Source organism: Schistocerca gregaria, chromosome 6 (genome assembly GCF_023897955.1).
Source record: "Schistocerca gregaria isolate iqSchGreg1 chromosome 6, iqSchGreg1.2, whole genome shotgun sequence".
Taxonomy (NCBI): Eukaryota; Metazoa; Arthropoda; class Insecta; order Orthoptera; family Acrididae; genus Schistocerca; species Schistocerca gregaria.
The window spans coordinates 306,016,060-306,037,740 of NC_064925.1; the positions used below are offsets into that span (position 1 = coordinate 306,016,060).

The 21,681-nt window shown below is 38.7% G+C and overlaps 1 protein-coding gene across 3 annotated transcripts in view; it reads right to left on the reverse strand.

The window, feature by feature from the left end:
- Nucleotides 1-3,131: 3,131 nt before the first annotated feature.
- LOC126277929 (sorbitol dehydrogenase-like) overlaps nucleotides 3,132-21,681 on the reverse strand; it is a 142,014-nt gene continuing 123,464 nt past the window's right edge. For 2 of the 3 annotated variants that reach the window (XM_049977504.1, XM_049977505.1), the window contains one exon: nucleotides 3,132-3,412. In XM_049977504.1, coding sequence (XP_049833461.1) covers nucleotides 3,250-3,412 — 163 coding nt within the window. In that variant the 3' untranslated portion in view covers nucleotides 3,132-3,249. Of the gene's footprint in view, nucleotides 3,413-9,919; nucleotides 10,335-21,681 lie in introns of those variants that run through there. The other variant, XM_049977506.1, reaches the window with a different exon arrangement.

Genomic DNA, 21,681 nt, shown 5'->3' on the forward strand with positions numbered 1-21,681 from the left:
ATTAGAGACGTAGCCCAAACCCAGATTACGAAAGAATGTGGAAGGAAATCGGCTGTGCTTTTTTTTTGGGGGGGGGGGGGGGGGGGGAGGGGGGCGGAATCATCCCGTTATTTGTCTTTAGCGATAAATGGAAATCACGGAAAATTTAAATATGGTTTATCGGACGCGGGTTTTGTAGTCCTCCCGAATGCGAGTCCAATGTGCTAACCATTGCGCCACCTCGCTTGGCAATATACACCCCTGGAAATTGAAATAAGAACAACGTGAATTCATTGTCCCAGGAAGGGGAAACTTTATTGACACATTCCTGGGGTCAGATACATCACATGATCACACTGACAGAACCACAGGCACATAGACACAGGCAACAGAGCATGCACAATGTCGGCACTAGTACAGTGTATATCCACCTTTCGCAACAATGCAGGCTGCTATTCTCCCATGGAGACGATCGTAGAGGTGCTGGATGTAGTCCTGTGGAACGGCTTGCCATGCCATTTCCACCTGGCGCCTCAGTTGGACCAGCGTTCGTGCTGGACGTGCAGACCGCGTCAGACGACGCTTCATCCAGTCCCAAACATGCTCAATGGGGGACAGATCCGGAGATCTTGTTGGCCAGGGTAGTTGACTTATACCTTCTAGAGCACGTTGGGTGGCACGGGATACATGCGGACGTGCATTGTCCTGTTGGAACAGCAAGTTCCCTTGCCGGTCTAGGAATGGTAGAACGATGGGTTCGATGACAGCTTGGATGTACCGTGCACTATTCAGTGTCCCCTCGACGATCACCAGAGGTGTACGGCCAGTGTAGGAGATCGCTCCCCACACCATGATGCCGGGTGTTGGCCCTGTGTGCCTCGCTCGTATGCAGTCCTGATTGTGGCGCTCGCCTGCACGGCGCCAAACACGCATACGACCATCATTGGTACCAAGTCAGAAGCGACTCTCATCGCTGAAGACGACACGTCTCCATTCGTCCCTCCATTCACGCCTTTCGCGACACCACTGGAGGCGGGCTGCATGATGTTGGGGCGTGAGCGGAAGACGGCCTAACGGTGTGCGGGACCGTAGCCCAGCTTCATGGAGACGGTTGCGAATGGTCCTCGCCGATACACCAGGAGCAACAGTGTCCCTAATTTGCTGGGAAGTGACTGTGCGTTCCCCTACGGCACTGCGTAGGATCCTACGGTCTTGGCGTGCATCCGTGCGTCGCTGCGGTGCGGTCCTAGGTCGACGGGCACGTGCACCTTCCGCCGACCACTGGCGACAACATCGATGTACTGTGGAGACTTCACGCCCCACGTGTTGAGCAATTCGGCGGTACTTCCACCCGGCCTCCCGCATGCCCACTATACGCCCTCGCTCAAAGTCCGTGAACTGCACATACGGTTCACGTCCACGCTGTCGCGGCGTGCTACCAGTGTTAAAGACTGCGATGGAGCTCCGTATGCCACGCAAACTGGCTGACACTGACGGCGGCGGTGCACAAATGCTGCGCAGCTAGCACCATTCGACGGCCAACACCGCGGTTCCTGGTGTGTCCGCTGTGCCGTGCGTGTGATCATTGCTTGTACAGCCGTCTCGCAGTGTCCGGACCAAGTATGGTGGGTCTGACACACCGGTGTCAATGTGTTCTTTTTTCCATTTCCAGGAGTGTAAAACAAGTAAATAATAATAATAACGTAACATTTCTGTTGTTTCTCCTACCACTTTTACGCTATCATACTATTTTTTTCTCGATAAACTTAGTCTCAAAGCTCTGATATGTATAATGCTAACACCTTTCCTCTTCCTGAACTCATTGTGAAGTGATGCTGACTCAGTTTACCAGGCAAACAAACGGGAAGCAAACATTATGGTTGTGGTTATGACATCAGCTGTGTGCAGTGATTAGTAGTGAAAAAAGAACGGTGTAACGCTAGTTTTTTGTATTATTAAGTAACTTCTACGCGTAATCGTGCTCTACATTTCAGATAAATTAAGTTTCCGCTATTATAAATAGACTTACCTCGTATTTTGAATCATAGAGGCTCCGTCCTCCGTCTGGCTATCCTGATTTAGACTTTCCATAGCTTCCGAAATCACATCAAGCAGCTACTACCATGAGCCCACGGCCAATAACTTGTCTTATGCTTGTCCAAGTAGATCTGTAATTACGTAAATGATAAACCTGAGCACAGACAAACTTTCATACGTAGTTCAGAGATACCTTCTGTGCACTTTGGCGTAGGGGACACACTGTCTCCGGCAACTCGTTACAGAGTAGCAGTGTAATTGTGATTTATTCTGTTTGCTACCCCAGTCAGCTTTGTTCCTGCAATCATTCTAAAAGGGAAGGACCCGCTTTCTCATAGGCGCCTATATTCGGATGCAAAAATACTGTAATGATGTTCCCGTTTCTGCAGGAACATCTCGCACCGTAGTGCCGCTCCCCATGCTGTGAACCCACACACGAGGTCTACGGTTCGTCACTAAATCTGTACCTGTTGCTGTGTGTCACTGTCAACACACGACGTCGCTGGAAAAAGAAACTCGAGACACGACAAAGCAGTGCTACATGCAAGCTTGAAGGCGTAGACTAAAGCGGAAATTACGGTTATGAAGAGCTAGTAACATTTGTGAATGGAACATCTTTGTTTCCAAACAAGGTACACAGAGCATATCGTCGACAGTTGTAGTTCACCCTGTATACTGCCGCACGCTACCAAGGGCACAGGGCGGTAGAGTGATTAGCACTGCTGGTTGCCGTACTGTAGGTCACCAGTTCAACGCCTACCACTGGAAAGTTCATCAAATATTTTATATTTGTATTGTTTGTACATTCAAGAAAATTCGATATTTTTATAAAATCCATAATTCTGCAATGCCCGATGTTTGCATAAATAGCTGCACCGTCCGTAAAGAAGTTCAGGTTTTCTCCTGACTATATGTTGGCATTAGTAATAAACACTCTTCTTGTCTGAAATGTTTCGGTACAGAGATGTGCAAATAGGCAAGCACCTGCGCATTGTTGAATGTACAAAATGAATGATAAGATCCACTGCAGAAAATTGCACAGATGTTTTACGTTTTCTCGATGATGCACAATTTAATACTGTTCAGATGAAAGACACGAAATGAAACAGAAACTCTACATCTGTACATACACTTTTATTGTTTTCAGTGCCTTCTTTTACTAAAATTTAAACTAATTTGAAGCTGCCACAAAGCACATGGAATTTTAAGGTACTGAATTGTGCGTTGCTTTGTTTATTTTTTCTCATTACACTGGACGATGACTTTTACAGGGTTCTCTTTCGGGCACTGGACAGTATCAAATGCTCTTTTAGCGTCTTCTAATTTAAAGCAGTGTGATATCATTGGTTTCAAATCTGCTTTCCCAGAAGACATTATGGCTAGTGCTATGGGATAGCTGAAAAAAAGAAATATCAGAATTACGATATTAAAGTAACGTGCCTAGTAAATACGTACATTGATCTGAGTTAAAATTGCGACATCAGGAAGATGACAAATTAGCTCCATATCAAAGGTTAAGTATGAAATACTACACATGTGACTGCGATTACAGAACTGTACTTTTCTAAGAAATCACTATAAGAGGAAGATGAGGATTTAGTTTTCCGTTAAATATTTAGTTCATTCAATATTGATTGGCACTCCCTCTATAATTCCTGTAAAGTGACACTCTGAAATGTGTTTCTATGTATCAAATTCACCAAAAACGGACCTAACTGACAGGGTCAGAACTCAGATCTTTTCATTTCTAATAGATTTCTACCCACTAGGACAGTATTTCACATTGAACTCAATCACTCCTCAAATGTGTTGTTTGCAATTTCCTGTTAAGTGCAATGTCCCTGCTTCTGTTATAGTATCTCATCAGTTGTGGTTTTCCCTGCTATTATAACACAACCTGTGCAACTCTTTACCTAGACACTGATATGGATACTTTGGTTAACTAAAGTCCAAAGGAGTAGGCTTATAATTCCGAAATTGATGAAATAATTAAATATGGGAACCATACATATGAAGACTGAATGGAATAACCTGTAAATATAATGTTAGTGAATATAGCTATCTGGTAAGATACATTTTTGTCACATAGCAATCCAAGAAGTTAACGCCATTTCAACCAAAATAGCATTAATAGTGTAGCTGTGCCACTCTGAGGACAGTCTGCATTGGTGTCAGATATCCTCCTAGCTCAAGGTCACCCCATTCCTGTTCTTGTCCCTTCTAGGCCAATAGGACGAGACATAAATGGTAGGAAAATGAAAAATGGAAGTTGTGGCTTGTTCTATTGGCTTTAGGGGGTAACGAGGATGTTTATCATATTTTTGCAAGATGGTGGATCCAATATGGCCAATACTATTACATTATAATAAAAAAATAGTGGTAGGTCAAAGGGTCACCAAGATGTTGGATGTATAAAGAGTTGTATGAGTCAGCCGAACCTTTTTACAACTAGGCTTTTGTGGTTATATAATGCTTGAATTTTAAATCAACTAGATTTAACTTTGAACATTAGATATGGCAATTTTTATCTAGGGGCAACTTGTTGGAGGTAATAACTTAATGCAAAGGAATTAAGTATTGAATGGTATTAAAACATTTATTTTGTTTAATACAATATAATCATACATATTTTGTCAAGTGGTCCTGATACACCATTATAAAAACCATGATCTTCTTACATTTCCATGATCATCAGATTACTTTGGAGATGACTGTTCATTTCTGAATGAAGTAAAGGTTTCAAACCAAGACCTGTTCTTTTCACATTCTTTTTACATTGAGAGGTTCTGCACATAAGAAGACAAATATTTGCTATCTATACTGTTATGTTTCCATATTTTCTTGAACTTTTTCAAAAAATCTGTCTTGACCTGAATGACCAACAGCCTCATGAGCTGTTTCATCAATACTATCGAAAATTTCGTCTACATATAAGTAGTATCTCATAGGCTCTCTTTTTGTCACTACCTTTCATGTCTCACAAACGTTTTATAACCTTGAACTGATACAATCTTCTGTACTATTTTTGTGTCATTTTTGCAACAAACTGTACTACTTCAATTTTTTCATCCAATTTATCGTCAGTTTCTTTTGTCATCACATTGTAACAGTTTCGTTTTTTATGTATCTGTAATATTAAAAATTTTATTTCCATCGCATTTATTTGGTTAGATCAGTCATGAGAAATGCATACAAGTCGATCTAAACATGCCTAGTGGCAGACAAACTCAGTGGAATATGCAGGTGGGTGGCAAGTCAACCGGCTTATCCTGCTGAATTGTAACAAATATATTCAGCATAATGTAGTGTTAACTAGTAAGAATGATTTATAACTGAAAACAGGTGACATGTATACCAGTATCACATTTAAAACCACACACAAGATATCCCATACACTGTGCTAAGTCTAAAACGGCGTGACATTCAAAAAATATAAGGTATCTTGCATGTTAAAACAATCACCCCAGATACATAAAGTGTTGTATGGCATCACATTTAAAAATTATGAGGTCTAAGAAAGATAACATAGTATATTACTTTCTGAGATGCGTGAGTATGACACTGTCTGTCAATCAAACATGCCTGCGTCTATGTTTATGTCACCCTTGTCTTTATTACAGTGCTTCATGATGCAATATGGTTGTTGGATGTCTTACCTTAATTAGTATAATTTATGGCCCACTATGATGTCATTATCGAATACGGCTGTACAATGTGAACCCAACATTATGACACAAACCCCAGGATAAAGATAGTAGGAAATTTTAAAAATCCACTTATTCTAAGTTTAAAATGATGAGATACCCTCTGATATGACTTTGTAGTTGTCATAACTAGACCACTTGATCTAAATTTAAAACTGGAGAGTTGACTGCTGAAATCTGTCTGGTTCTCAGATAATCAACATTCTGTTTGTATTTACTATAAGGCAGGTAATGGGAGCGGTATGCACTTGCATCTTTTTAGTTGTTTAAAACATTGCCACTCATGATGTCTGCTCACAGGACACACACCATGGTGCACTGTGTTCTACAGTGTTCCGTCCAGAGTACCCATAGTCTGACTGCCAAAAGGTACACAGTGGATGTGAGGAAGGATGTCGACAGGTGTAGGCAGAATACAGCGAGATGTTGATGTATCACATGCAATTCTGGGTGTGTAATCTGACTCGTAGCCGCCAATCTCATTTGTGCATGATTTCGCCATCTGCCACACAGTGGCAGTGAAAGCTGATGCCTTGAAAACTGTGTATAACACTAAAAACAATGTCCAATTTCAAAATTAAATCGAATAGCGCACATGTGCGAACTTGCTTCCCTCTTGGCTGCTTATAGTGTGCTGATGGCTGCCATATGTTTTTCCCAAGACCATGGAACAAAGTCTTGCTAGTCGACAAATTGTAGTTTACAGTCTCTGTGTGGTATGTGCATAGGATTGTAACCATTTTCCTGGTTCAGAGATCAGCATGAGAGTTGTTGGCGTCCACATATGGAATTCCTGAACTGATTTCTCATATTAACATTATAAATGGTATTACGTTGCCTTACTTTGCTACAAAGATCAAACCCTTCTGCAAGTGCACTTTAGGCTAAGGATTACATCAATGGTAGTAGTATGGACCCTATGTTTTGTAGCAACTTTAATAGGATTCCATAGGAGAAAGATGATGTAGGTCTTGTCAAACAATGTTCCATTTCAAGAACTTGTGTGCCAAGAAGACAGTGTAGAATGCATCACAGTCATCTCCAACCAGTCAAGACACACATCATATATCGAAAAGAAAATCATGACTGGTAGTAGACAAAAGTTACGTTATAAAGAATCATATTGCCACATATAAACAAAACTGTTGTTTTTATACATTATTAATATACACACCAACAGACAACTGATCAAAAAAGTGGTATTATGTGCATTGTAAGTGTTTAATTTCGACTAAATGTAGTGTAATATTCTATCCCTCTTCCCATCATGTGTAGAGGAAATTATACCCTTGACACGCTGTTCTGCAGAGACGACCATGACCTTGGAGAATGTAACGTGTAGATAATGGTTAAATGACTGCAAATTTTCTATCCCAGATGATGCCACCTCGTGGTGTTTGAGGGAGAGAACTTCCAGCACTCAAGCCTCATCCTTGCTCCATTTTCAAATGGCCACGGAAGGAAAGATTGTTGACAAACCTCTGAATTAGGTCTAATTTCTCGGATTTTCTCATTGTTGTCATTTCATGAGACAGTTGTAGGATATAGTACTATGTTGCCCTGAACGTAATGTTCCAGAATTTTTTCAACAGTAAACATTGATGTGATGCACAACGCCTCTCTTATAGCGATGCTTTTACATACATTTTGCTTTTTATATAGGTAATCCATTTTAGGTTGCACCAGACGCTTAAATCTAGATATTTTACAACTGTTACTTCTTCTAGTGAGTATATTTTGTATATATACTGATACACTCCACCACAAAACACCTTCTTACGTTCAAAACCTCTAGATGTGAGACACTCATCGGTACCAGAAATTGTATGTCGATAGAGTATCAACCAAAACTCTGACTTAGTTCGTATTATGCGCTGCCGTCCAGCAAAACGGGAGTAAATATTAATTAAAACTAACACCAGAACTGCAAAGAACACGAAAAGCATATCAGTGAGTAATTAATAAGTATAGCTTCCTTGGGAAAATTGGTAAAGCGTTGATCATCGTACCAAGGGTCCTGGGTTAATTTCCCAATGAGGACAATTTTTTTTCTTTTTTGCTGATGATGTGTGGATGTGTTATATGAGGCCATTAATACTTCCACACATGTGATGCAATTGTTTCTATATTCTTCTGTTCCGATTGTTTACATCTATTCTGTGTAACTACAAGTGCATTCTGTGAAACTGCAAATGCATTAGCTGCTTCATCACAAGTGGTGTCTGTTCTGTCACACATGTTCCACAGAACACTACACCTACCTATACAAATGTACAGATTTGCTGCTTTCAGCTAACGAAGCGAAAGAAGACTGCCGAAAGAAAATTGCTACAAACTCCGCAACGTTTTTTATATGCCAGGAAAATGTTTTCACATATAACAGTTTCACACGTAAACAGTTAAAACAAATCGTCAGTTGTGGGGTTTGATCAGAGGACCTGTGGCATGACGACCTTATTTTACATCAACTCACCCATGTGAGATCTAAGAAACTATCACTCACAGATAAGCCTTTTCTGTGCTCCACAGTTCTGGTGCTAGTTTTAATTACCGTTTACGCACGTGCTACTGGACGATAGCACATAGCACGAAGTAAATCGATGTTTTGATTGATACTCTATCTTCATTCAATGTTTAATATGATATGAATGTCTTACATCTGGAAGTTAAGGTGTTAGACAGGAAACTTAGCAGTGTATGAGAGCATGTATTACACTGACACTAACAACGTAACTTTACAGCTACACAGCACCCTTCAGCAGCAATCAAAGCATTTGTTATTTTTGATGGGAGTATGTAACCCTAAGATGTCCAAATTAAGACTCTGCTGCAAGCAGAGTACATTGCTAAGTGTACTGTGACATAGCGATGTGTGCCGTAAATTGTCGCAATTCAGGAACTGAGAATACAATAAAAGGTCCTAACAGAAATGTTATACCAATTGTTTTTGACACAGAATTCTTTGCTTTTGGCACAAAGTCACTGATTTTGAGTTCAACCAAATCAGAAAGATTTTTAACACTTAATGTCGAGATCTTAATAATTTGGTGCAATCAAATTCTGTCATATACTTTTATAGAAAGTGGAGGAAATTTTTAGTGTCATATACTTATTAAGAGATATGTGATCTCATCTCTCTTACATATAGTACTTACATTATGGCCCCACAGCTTTTGATGTAGATTCTGATTACTTCCCCTGTGTACTGCTTTTTCTAAGTGCGTATATAACTTAGTGTAATATTACTTAAGTGGGAATATCCAAAACGTCTACTTATCTTGAATGTCTCTCATGTTTGAAGCATGATGTAAACTAATGTGTATTTCTATAAGTGAAATTAGTAGCGCGTTTTGTTACTGGAATACTTAGATGGTGTAACAAATCTGCTAAAGAGACTGTGTACACCACCCTTGCCATTGTATGAATACTGTCACTCCCTGCGCCAGTAGTATCAATTAATATGTAAGCCATGTGTATTTTTTTCTGCTATAGCACAATTACGTTACAATATTTATGCTACATGTATGCTTTACACTGAAAAATTATGTTTTTTGATCAGTAATACAAACAATTTTTGCTTGAACGCTATCAGACATCTGTAATCAGACCTACATGTTATGACAAGCAATATGCATGTATTTTTGTATGTGTAGTGTTACTCTACACATCAAGATTACCTACTTAGAGAAGAAGTTCCTTTCATGCATCATGTCACTCCCAAACAAATAGGTAATCTCATCCAAGCAATGTGTAGAATTACCAAAGTAACCCTGTGTTAACTCATAGTCCCTAGTGTGAGTGATCAAAATAATACATGAGTGACTTTGATATAGATTTTACCAGAACTAAGAATCGTCTTTGACAAAACAATATGCACAATTTAGACTATGCTACAAAGATCATTTTTTTGTCATTCACAATCAGAGATCTGTAATCAGTCTTGGGCATTGGGATATCTGCATGTATTTTGCATGTGTACTGTTAAACACCACAGAAAAAAATCTACCTAAAGGGAAATTTAGGATTATATATTTATTAAAGTACGCACATATACTGTAATTTGGAAGCCCAGTTGCACATCAGCAACGCCATGTTTTTGCAGTTTTCCTGCACAGCAGTTGGTTTCATGAGATATTGGAGTTGGCTTAGTCTTTTTTCGTCCAATCTCTTACATTTCCAGTTTTCCACAACAATGGCACTTAATGGAATAATTTCTTTATTGAACTGTCATAAGTTCATTTGATACATAGATTCTTTTACGTAAGAATTATGGAATAAGATTACTTTGGGTAACAGAAACAGCCTATTGTAATTTTTCGTAAGACCTATGGAAAAACATTATAGGAGACCACAATAGCATTTTATAGTCTTCCTTTACCCAAATTGCTTTCACCAAATACCCCAGTTTTCGTCTATTTGATTTCGATTTCCTCCATTTCCTGCATTACTGCACTTAAAAGAATAATTTCTTTAAAAGGGGGTAGCTTAAGTTTAATGACACATTGCTTCTTTTTCATACAACCTGGGAATCACATTTTTTATGGGAACAGTGGCAGTTTATTTTACTTTCAACTGTTATGACCGGTTTTTTTCCACAAACCATCGTCTTTGTACCTATAATAATGCAAAAAAGAGAAGCCAACTACAGGAAGAACAAAAGACACCAATCATCATATAAATAACAAAATATACAGTGATACTTATGAAAGAATAAACTGTACTACTCACATGTCACAGAAAATGAGATATGGAAACAGATACACGGTTATATTCATTACAATTGTGTACACATAACAGAGTTGAAATTTATAAAGATGAAGCTGGAGCCTGTTCAATAGCAGCAGAGTAACTGGGCGTAAATTATAGAATGAAAGACGTAAACAGCTCAGATATGAGAGATGAGTGACCAGAGCAGTCACAGTCACAAAGATGAAGCAAAATAGTTAACATCTAGACTACTATACGAACACAAAATGTCGTTTAACGTTGTGACCAGAAATCCCGAACAGTTTATGACCGATTTACTCCAAATTTTTACTCAGTGCTCTAATTAACACTCAGATTGACACAGGCTATTTGACATGTATAATATTTAAATATACAGGGTGTTACAAAAAGGTATGGCTAAACGTTCAGGAAACATTCCTCACACACAAATGAAGAAAAGATGTTATGTGGACATGTGTCTGGAAACACTTAATTTCCATGTTAGAGCTCATTTTAGTTTCGTTCTTCCACCTACGCTCAATGGAGCACGTTATCATTTCATATGGGATACTCTACCTGTGCTGCTAGAACATGTGCCTTTACAAGTACGACACAACATGTGGTTCATGCACGATGGAGCTCCTGCACATTTGAGTCGAAGTGTTCATACGCTTCTCAACAACAGATTCAGTGACCAATGGATTGGTAGAGGTGGACCAATTCCATGGCCTCCACGGTCTCCTGACCTCAATGCTATTGACTTTCATTTATGGGGGCATTTGAAAGATCTTGTCTACACAACCCCGGTACCAAATGTAGAGACTCTTCGTGCTTGTACTGTGGACGGCTGTAATACAATACGCCATTCTCCAGGGCAGCATCAGCGCATCAGGGATTCCATGCGACGGAGGGTGGAGGCATGTATCCTCGCTAACGGAGGACATTTTGAACACATCCTGCAACAAAGTGTTTGAAGCCACGCTGGTACGTTCTGTTGCTGTGTGTTTCCATTCGATGATTAATGTGATTTGAAGAGAAAAAATAAAATGAGCTCTAACACGGAAAGTAAGCATTTCTGGACCAATGTCCACATAACATATTTTCTTCCTTTGTGTGTGAGGAATGTTTCCTGAAAGTTTGGCCGTACCTTTTTGTAACACCCTGTATATGTATAATATAGAAAGGAGAAACTTTGTGTGTCAGTTGCCCACAAATTTTTGCGTTTGTTGCTCTGCTGATCGTATGAAGGAAGTCTGTTAGCATGTCATTTCATTTTCCAGCTACATGCCTTCCTCGATTACACTGTAAAATAAATGTGTTAGAGGCTAGAATGGAATACCTGTGAGTGAATGGCTTGTTTAACAAAGAAGGAATGCTCCTTACAGTGGATTTAGCTGAGCTAGTATATGTTTCACTTCATAAATTATTAATTTAATTGAATTTATTTGATAATTTATTAACATGTCACAGTAGCTGTGTGTATTGCAGGTTGCTCCTTGTGATGGCTGATGTTACAATTGTGTAATATTATCATGAGTTCTGTTGCATATTACATCTAAGCTTAATATGGTTTGCTGTAGGATAAGATGTGCACTAAGTGCACCATACTCTGCTACCAGGATAATAACCTGGCATTAAAACAACTTAACAAAAAAGAGAACACAAGGCAGTTAACAATTATAATATGGTGGATTGGGCAAATTTGCACACAAGTTGGACTTATATTACACATTTAAGAATATTCCACTTCTATAACCTTTTACTACGCATAAAAACTCTTTATAAGGCAAAATTTCTTTTGAATACAATATTAAAGCAAACAAATTATTTGGATTAAAAAACAATATTATCAAAATATAAAAAGATTGGATTCATAGACAGTTCTTCATCACAGCCATGGGCTCACCACTTAACCATTTAAACAAATTTCAACCTTGCCCAGAATGTTGCTCACTTAGTGCCTGTCTGAACGCAACACAAACCAAATTAATTTTAGATGGAATCTGAAACAAACCTTGTGTTAATGTAAAACAATCATAATGTTAATCATCACAAGAAGCAGCTTGCAAGACACACAACTGTTGTGACACATTAACATCTTATCAAGGAAACTCAGTTAAATTAATAATCCATTTAAGGAAACATATAGTTGTTCAGCTGAAACCACCCTAAGAGATTTCCTTCTTTACTAAATAATCTTCTCACCCATGACTATTCCAAACTAGCCAATAATGTGTTCACTTTACAGTATGATCAAGGGAGGCATACAATATCTTGTAAGGCTGTGGTTGGTTTGCATTGTTGGAGTATATGCTATTGTAGTGTTGGGCAGTTTGCTGTTAATAGTGCGTTGTGTTGCGCAGTTGGAGGGGAGCTGCCAGCAGTGGTGGAAGTGGGGGGAGAGATGGCGGGGTTTTGAGAGTAGATGATCTGGACGTATGTCCATCATCAGAGACAGTAAATTTGTAAGGCTGCATGTCATGAACTAATATATATATATATATATATATATATATATATATATATATATATATATATATATATAATGACTTTTGAACACTATTAAAGTAAATACATTGTTTGTTATTGTTAGTCAGGGCCATTCTTTTGTAGGGGTTATTAAAAGTCAGATTGCATTGCGATAAAATGCCTGAGTACGTTCAGTTGTGTTCAGCTGTTTGAAAAGCAGATAATGTAAGAGGTTTATCAGCATAGTCATTCATAAATTTTTCTAAGGGAACAGTTCAATCTAAACTGAAATGGCATGCTAACAGCTCATTTTGGAGATACAAACAGTGTCCGCACAGTATCTAAATCGCTGTAGTAGCCACTGCATATGCAAAGTTCAGATTACAGGTAGCAAGTCAAATCAACACCACCAGCCATATTCAAAATATTTGTCCAGTGGGAATCCCCCATCTTAAGTGTAGTTCAATCACAATACTCATGAAACTAAAAGTAGAGTGCAGTCACAATACAGCACGTTTCAAGTGAATTGGACATGTTACCTACATACTGGTATATTCATTAGAGTTGTACACATCTAGCAGAGCAAAAACCCATCACAAACACGAAGCAAATTAGTTAACATCTAGACTACTACATCAAGAAAAAATGTTCCTTAACATTGTTATCAAAAATCTTGATAAGTTCCTGACCGATTTACTTCAAATTTTTACATTATTTTATTTTATGTACACATCAAGTTCCATAGGACGAAATTGACGAGGAAATCTCTGAGGCCATAGAACATGTCAGTACATGAAATTACAACATAAAACTAATAACAGATAAAAATATAATGTCTATGAATCTGAAAAAAGTAAATTCATAAGTTCAAGTAAACACAGTGAACAATACAAGGATCAGCTTAATTTTGCTCGACAGAATAGAAGGAGTGACCCATGAGGAAACTCTACAGTTTCGATTTGAAAGTGCATGTATTGCTTCTAAGATTTTTTTAATTCGAATGGTAATTTATTGAAAATGGATGCAGAGATATATTGCACAACTTTCTGTACAAGAGTTAAGGAAGTCCGATCCAAATGCAGGTTTGATTTCTGCCGGGTAAGGGGTGAATGAATTGTGAACTACTCCTCATATTCCATAATAGTCCTACTTCTAGAGCAATATTTTGTGATCAGCAACAATCAAACGCCTTAGCTAAATCAATAACTATGCCTAGCTTTCGAAACCTTTTGTTAACCCACCCGGTACCTCACCTCCGGTACCTCAAAGAGAATATAGTATTTGAAGTTGTTAAACGGCTTCTAAAGCCGAATTGGACATTTGATAGCAAATTGTTTGATATACAATGATCAATTATCCTTAGATACACAGTCTTTTCAATAATATTAGCAAACAATGATGGTATAGAGATAGGTCTAAAATTATCTACATGATTCCTTTCTCCTTATTTATAAAGTGGCTTTACTACTGAATACTTTAATTGTTCAGGACACTGACCATTCCTAAAGGAAAAATTACAAATATGGCTAAATACATGGCTAACATGTGCAGCACAGTACTTTAATACTCTGCTAGGCACTTCATCATATCCAAGAGAATCATTAGTCTTCAGTGATTTAATTATTGACTCAATCTCCCCTTTGTCTGTATAACAGAGGAGTATTTCAGGCATCAATCTCGGAAGGCATTTGCTAAGAAAGTTATATGATTCCCTCTAGAAACTAAATTTTTATTTAATTAATCAGAAATGTTCAGAAAATAATTGAGAAATACTGTACATATATTTGATTTGTCAGGAACAAAAATATTTTTACTACAAACTGCCTTTAATATTGTCGAAACAGTGGCACTTGTACACAAGTCTTTATTTAAACAATTTCATATAGTATGGCCATCTGGTGTGTTCATCACGAGGTCCAGACTCTATCTGACTTAGTATACAGTGCAACCACCAGAGGATGCCTCATCTGTGACATAATTCAAGATGGCAAAAACCATGTGTTTGCCAAGAGGCCCAGACTCAAACTGGCCTACTACACAGCGCCACCACCAGAGGGTGCTGTCATCCAAGATGGCGGTCATGACGTCAAGTGATGACACAATTTCTGTTAAACCTGTGATGTCACAGACACACTGATACGGTTTCCACCCCAAATCCAAGCTGGTGGCCATGGGAAATTCAAAACGTGCTGTGCCCCCCTACCAGGAAGGAAATTCAGATTTTGTCAGATTTTTGCAAGTACCATGCCCACCTGGACGAGGAAGGAAATTGTTAAAGTCTCCACCACGATCCTCAACTTACCGCCACGTCCCCTTACCAACAGATGTTGGGGGTTTAGGTGTGGTGGTTGTGGTTCGTGTTTAACGTCCCTTCGACAATGAGGTCATTAGAGACGGAGCGCAGCTCGGGTTAGGTAAGGATTGGGAAGGAAATCGGCCGTGCCCTTTCAAAGGAACCATCCCATCATTTGCCTGAAACGATTTAGGGAAATCACGGAAAACCTAAATCAGGATGGCCGGAGACGGGATTGAACCGTCGTCCTCCCGAATGCGAGTCCAATGTGCTAACCACTGCGCCACCTCGCTCGGTCGTTTAGGTGTAAAAACGTGTACTAACGTGCACTAATGTTTACCAACGTGCACTAATGTCTACTAACATGCACAGCACATCACATCATGGCGACCTTGACGTTTGTTAATGATGCAAGTGCTACATCCTCCTGGCGGGAAGATATTATTTTGGTGGGGATATAGGTCAATTGGGCTACCTTCACTAACTTAACCACCCTCCCCTCCTGGCCCCCAGAAAATCAGCGGAAAGTTCAAATTCCAACAGGATAATGCATCACTCTATGGTTATCTCTACTAACCTTAGCTCTAAAAAGCTAAGTAAATGGCGTGAAAGACAGGACACTTGGACTACCTACACTAACCTAAGTCACCCAAGCACAACCTCCTCCTCGGGATTCATGGGAGAAGATCTCATCCTGCACTGGACTGGTGGAGGGAGGAAGGGGGATCACAGATCGTACTATACAAAAATTGTTCCACCACTCCTAAATAATTCAGTACACTGATAAATGAATTGTCATGTGACGAGGGCCTCCCGTCGGGTAGACCGTTCGCCTGGTGCAAGTCTTTCGATTTGACGCCACTTCGGCGACTTGCGCGTCGATGGAGATGAAATGATGATGATTAGGACAACACAACACCCAGTCCCTGAGCGGAGAAAATCTCCGACACAGCCGGGAATCGAATCTGGGGCCCTTTGGATTGACAGTCTGTCGCGCTGACCACTCAGCTACCGGGGGCGGACAGTACACTGATGTGTGGACACGAAATCAACTCATAAACTGTCCAAATAACGTGTAGCACCGCCTACAGACCTGCTTGCAAAATAATCCAACAGACGTGGGCAAGTGCCGCCCGCTGCCCCCTGTCCACTGCACCGCACTGGAGGCTCCCATTGTAATGACGTGATGATCAGCTGGCAAGTCACACACAGCTGCCCACAATGAGGTGGCAGTGATATGCCATGCATACTCCATACCTCAGAAATTCATCTCAAAATACATGTTCAATTGGACACAGTTGCTGATGCGACCGGACGAGTGTGAATACCTTCTTTTTTTTTAGAGTTCGCTCATGCCTGGTCTGGACCACATGTTCATATGTTTAATAATATTGCTGGCATGATCATGCTAGAGATGTGGTATGGGTCAAGTGGTAGCACCTTTCACCATTGTTTTCTGCAGAGGAGACTTTCAGCACTAAAATTATTTTCCACAAATCGCTAAATTGCATTCACAGTTAAACCCGAAAGAGTTGTCTACTGATCATCAAATATATACATACTAGATTCACAAGAATGTCAGAAGCCAGGAACATATTTACCAGTCTAACTACAATTAAATAGTATTGTGGTTGGTACAACAGTGTTGCACCGACTGATGTACATGTAGTTTCTGCTCTTGACAATTGTGGTTTGCGAATGAATATTCATATGTATAGCACGCATAATTTTCCATGTAAGAAATCTCTCTCATACCCTCACGGTTATCTAGGTGCTGCATCTATACATCTCTCACGATAGGACACACACTCATCTTCTCTAGTCATACTACAATGTGAGCCACAGTAACTTTACAGTACAAAATATACACATTTTACACAAACAGTGCAGTTACCTTTTATATCTGTATAGCACCCGAAAAAATTGTGGTGTGCCTACACTCACACTGGCTATATGTCAAGATGCTCCCCAGTCCTAGGCAAGCAGGTATGACATCCAGCAGCAACAAACTATTTTAGACTTATCACCATATTTCACCAACAACTAAACATCGCAAAGTACTCTACATACCATCAAATACGGGAAGATTCTTACTCAATAACACTGCTCTCCCACTTAGGACAGGAGCTTGAATATAAGAGCGTGAAACCGATCTCCAACCCAGCAATAGATCAATGCGCACCGTGTCGATGTAGTAAGCATACAATTCATATTCTCCGCTGTACAAAATCATCCCTTTTACATCAGAGCACCCTCAGCGCAACGAAGTCGCCCTCAGAACCACAAATTCGAGATCATTTCCCCTCAGCACAAATGCGTCACTGTTTCTGCTGCAAACCTGCTTCCTGGTTTACCCACTTTTCTACACACATCTGCAGACTCGGGGAGTACAAGAACATACATATTTTTGTATGGGTCGACACAATATTGTACCATTTTTGCAGTACTTCTCGATATCAAGCACTAGGCAGCATATTACCGACCGCTTACGCAACATAATTCCCAAGATATAGACTGGAAATTATTTCTCTATAAACCCCAAACTTTAGCGATGTGCAGCGTGCTGTAAGCCACCAAATAGAGGTAACTAATATTTCCGCTCTCGGATATCGATGTCGGTGATGTAGCAGATTCGAAATCATCTTTATAATTTACAAGGTCAACTAAGGTGTTTCTCATGTCTAGGGAAGTGGCAAACATGTCCTCCACATGCTAGATGACACCTCACAATTTATCTTCTCTCAACTAAATAAAGGCGTGAAATGTGCAGAAGCAGTCAACAGCACAATTTACATGGGAGGGAATAACGGTCCAGCGCAAATGCATATCCATACACAATGTTATCAAATTTCCACTTGATCACGAAAGCAGCCCAACACATACTAAGTATTAGTTCGCTATTCAGGCATCTAGAGGAGGGAAAAGTTCAGTCACATACATTCCTACACTCCAACAGTCCTCTGCATTCGGATGGCTGGTGCCATTAAGGGGAAACGTGAATCACACCCACACGGATCAGCAGTGCTGCAGGCCAAGCACGCACAGGTCGAACCAATCATCCTAATCAGTCACATATATATTATATCCCTCTCCCTACAACTAAATGTTACGATAGCAGTCTCAATTGAATGGCAGTAGACATTGAGCGAAGTATAGGAAGTACACCCTGCTGAAGGCTGTGACTCTGGAAATGGAAATATTTGTACCTTCCTTATGACTGGACATAGTCATCTCTATTACACATGTCGGAATAACAACATGTGCCTTATAAACCTGATCCTCAATTGTGAACATATCACGCTCCCCCACTACTGCTAAGTATAATACCTGATGTTTGGTGGATCCGCCTCCGAACATAGGTCACAATATATAGTGGTGGCAGATTCACACACAAACGCTAACTTGGATGGGATATGTTGTGGATCTGCATCCCAACACTGACTTGTTCATTGCATGTGGCGCATCCACTTGCAAACCCTATCCTGTGTGTGACATGGAGAGGAGTGAGGAGTAGATGGACAGAGAGGTGGAAGGTTGAGATTGTGAGAGGCAGGAGGAGCAGGTAACCGGATAGGGGGACAAGGAGACAGCAAGTGGAAGGAGGAGGAGATAGACGAAGAGATGGGGAGGAGGAGAAGATGGATGAAGAGGGGGGATTAGGAGTTGGACGAAGAGAGGAAGGAAAAAATATTAGTACATATATCTCAAGCCAATACATGTTTAGCACTCGTGAACCGTTGGAGGGTTCACTATTAGTCGAATTAAGCAATGTCGTATTGCTATAGAATTAGAAAGTTAATGTAATTTTTGTATATTCCAAATTAAGTGTGAAACTTGCACATCTGGTCAAGTAAGGAAAACCAAATAAATAAAATTAGTAACAGTTTTTTGACATGGAAAAGTTATTGTCAAACACACTGTGAGCAACAATAACTATCCTCTCAGTATCATGATAACAGCATTTAACATGTATAAATACAGTCTCTTATCATTTGCTAAAAAAGGCTGGTAGACGAAAATGACAAATACCTGAATAATGTGTATTCCATCAGTATTAAAAGTAGATTATCAATTTGATTATAACATAGCAATGCTAAGAAACATTACTCACTAATGTAAAGTCATGAAACAAACTGAGGAATTCAATTTCTTAAAGTGCATGTCAATAAAGTGGATATAAACGTTAACCTACTACTGTCAAACTGTTAAAATGAAACATATAAGCATCCTTTAACGTTGCCATATGTGAGAGTGATGGAAAATATCAATCAGTGAAAAATAAGTAGAAACAACTAACATACATAAGTATATATAGTAACATCAGAAGCCATAATCCTAGAAGTAATACAGGAACAAAAATCAGTATCTTACATGGAATAGCTACTATCAAGGACACTGAGTACAACATTAATAATATTCTACATATCTGGATAATGTCATATGACATGTGAAATACAGTGTCACATCATTTACTATAAAGAAGTGAAAAAGACATAAATGGCAAATCAATTAGAGGCAGACACACAAACAATGTGCATTCAGTCTTTAAAAAAAGCTGATTATTAGCCTTGTCAATGCACAGACAAATAATATATATAAGTAGTACATACTAATAAAAGTAATGAAAAAACTGAGGAGTTTATTTTAGATAAACCTTAACATACTACCCTCAAACTGTATAAATTCATGGATATAAACATCATTTGACCTAGGAAATATATAGGAGTAATGGGAATATCCATCAGCGAAAATATAAGTAAACTGCAGGGTATCTTGCAACATCACAAGTTATAATTCTGGCATCAATACAGGGCCAAGAACCAGCAACTTACCAGGGGAACCAAACAAGATAAAAAGATGTAAGAAAACACAGGGTACATAAAACAGGATTGAAACTTATTTAAAAAATTTTCGATAACAATAACTAAGAAAACGAGCAATTTAAAAGTGATGTCAGCATCCAGATAATTGTAAAGAAAGATGTCCTTGTTACAAAAGGAACGAGCAGAGGTCCATAATGTAACAGTGCATGTTACATGATGAGAGCTTAAAAAATTAATCAAGAAGTGAACCTTACTGGAACCTTAAGAAGAATGTGTAATATAGTAGGAGTGTGGAGTGAAGGTTGTAAAAAACACAATATAAACTAGAATATCGTAGATGTGAAATCACAAGGTTTACATCCCAGAAATTACAGAGCCATGGTAAAGTACTGAACATGGAGCATGTAAATGAGGATGTCACTCACAACATTTTAAAAATTCCAGTAAAATAATTTAAGTAATTTTTATTTTGACATCACCATACTTATTCAGAATTTTATCTGAGAGTGTGATCACCTTGGAAAATATTTCTGTTTCTTCCAGTAAATTCATACATTCTTCCATGCTGGATTTCTATAGCTTTTCATTTGATAATTTATATTACTAAGAGAGTGTTTGTTAGTTTTAAGATATGCACCTAATGTTGATGAGCAACTTGGGTGTGAGTGTTTTGTGGACCTAGTTTTCAGCTTCCTCTTTGTGTGTATTGTACAGAATTTTTCAGATCTCTAGCATTTCATTTTACACATTAGAGTGAACATATATGGATTCATTCTCTGTATTATACTGTAACTTAATGCCAATGCTATTACTAGTATGAAAGTAGATAGTAACATTACCTTAACCTAAACATCTGCTTAATTTTCCCTGAAACCATTCCATGATAAGGAAGGACAAAATACCTATTTTCTGCTTTAATTCGCTTTTTGCAGTGTAATTTCATCTTTGGTTACATCTTCTTTTATTTTTTTCTTACTGTGAAATTTGCCTGTTATCAGTGGCTCATAAGCATTTTGTACTGTTATGTGCTAAACTGTTCTCAGTAGTAACATTAACATTTGAAAGTGGCAACTTAATTATTCTATTCAGTGTTAAATGAGAAAAGCCATAATAGTGTGCCAAAAATATCTGTTTATAATTACATGAGCATTTGTTAGTTTTCTGCAAATATTAAAGCGTTTTCTACCCTAATTTTTTTAATATTTTTGGAGCAAGGAAATAAATATTTCTATTGTCTTTCATTTCAACAGTAAATTTAATACATTGGTGTATACTGTTAAACAGTTGGTATAACCTGTGTATGACCTTGTGTCTCCATTTGGTATCATCAACATGATGTTTGTAATAGATAGTTTTATTTAGTTATTTAAGATTTTATGTCCAATACTATCCATTAATATGTTGGAAAAAATACCAGCTAAACAACATAGCAGCACCAAGCCATCTGGTTGTTTATGAAGTTCTTCACTGAAAGTAAAGTAATTGTTGGACAACACTAAGGCAAGTAGTTCCAAAAGCTTCATAATTTCTGGAATACTGATTTTCTTAAATACTGCGTAATATATTTCTTAACAAACTCAATAGATTCTATGATCAGGACATTAGTATATAAGTTCACCACATCAAATGTACTAAGTGTAACATATCCATAATTTGAATGTCTTCTCCA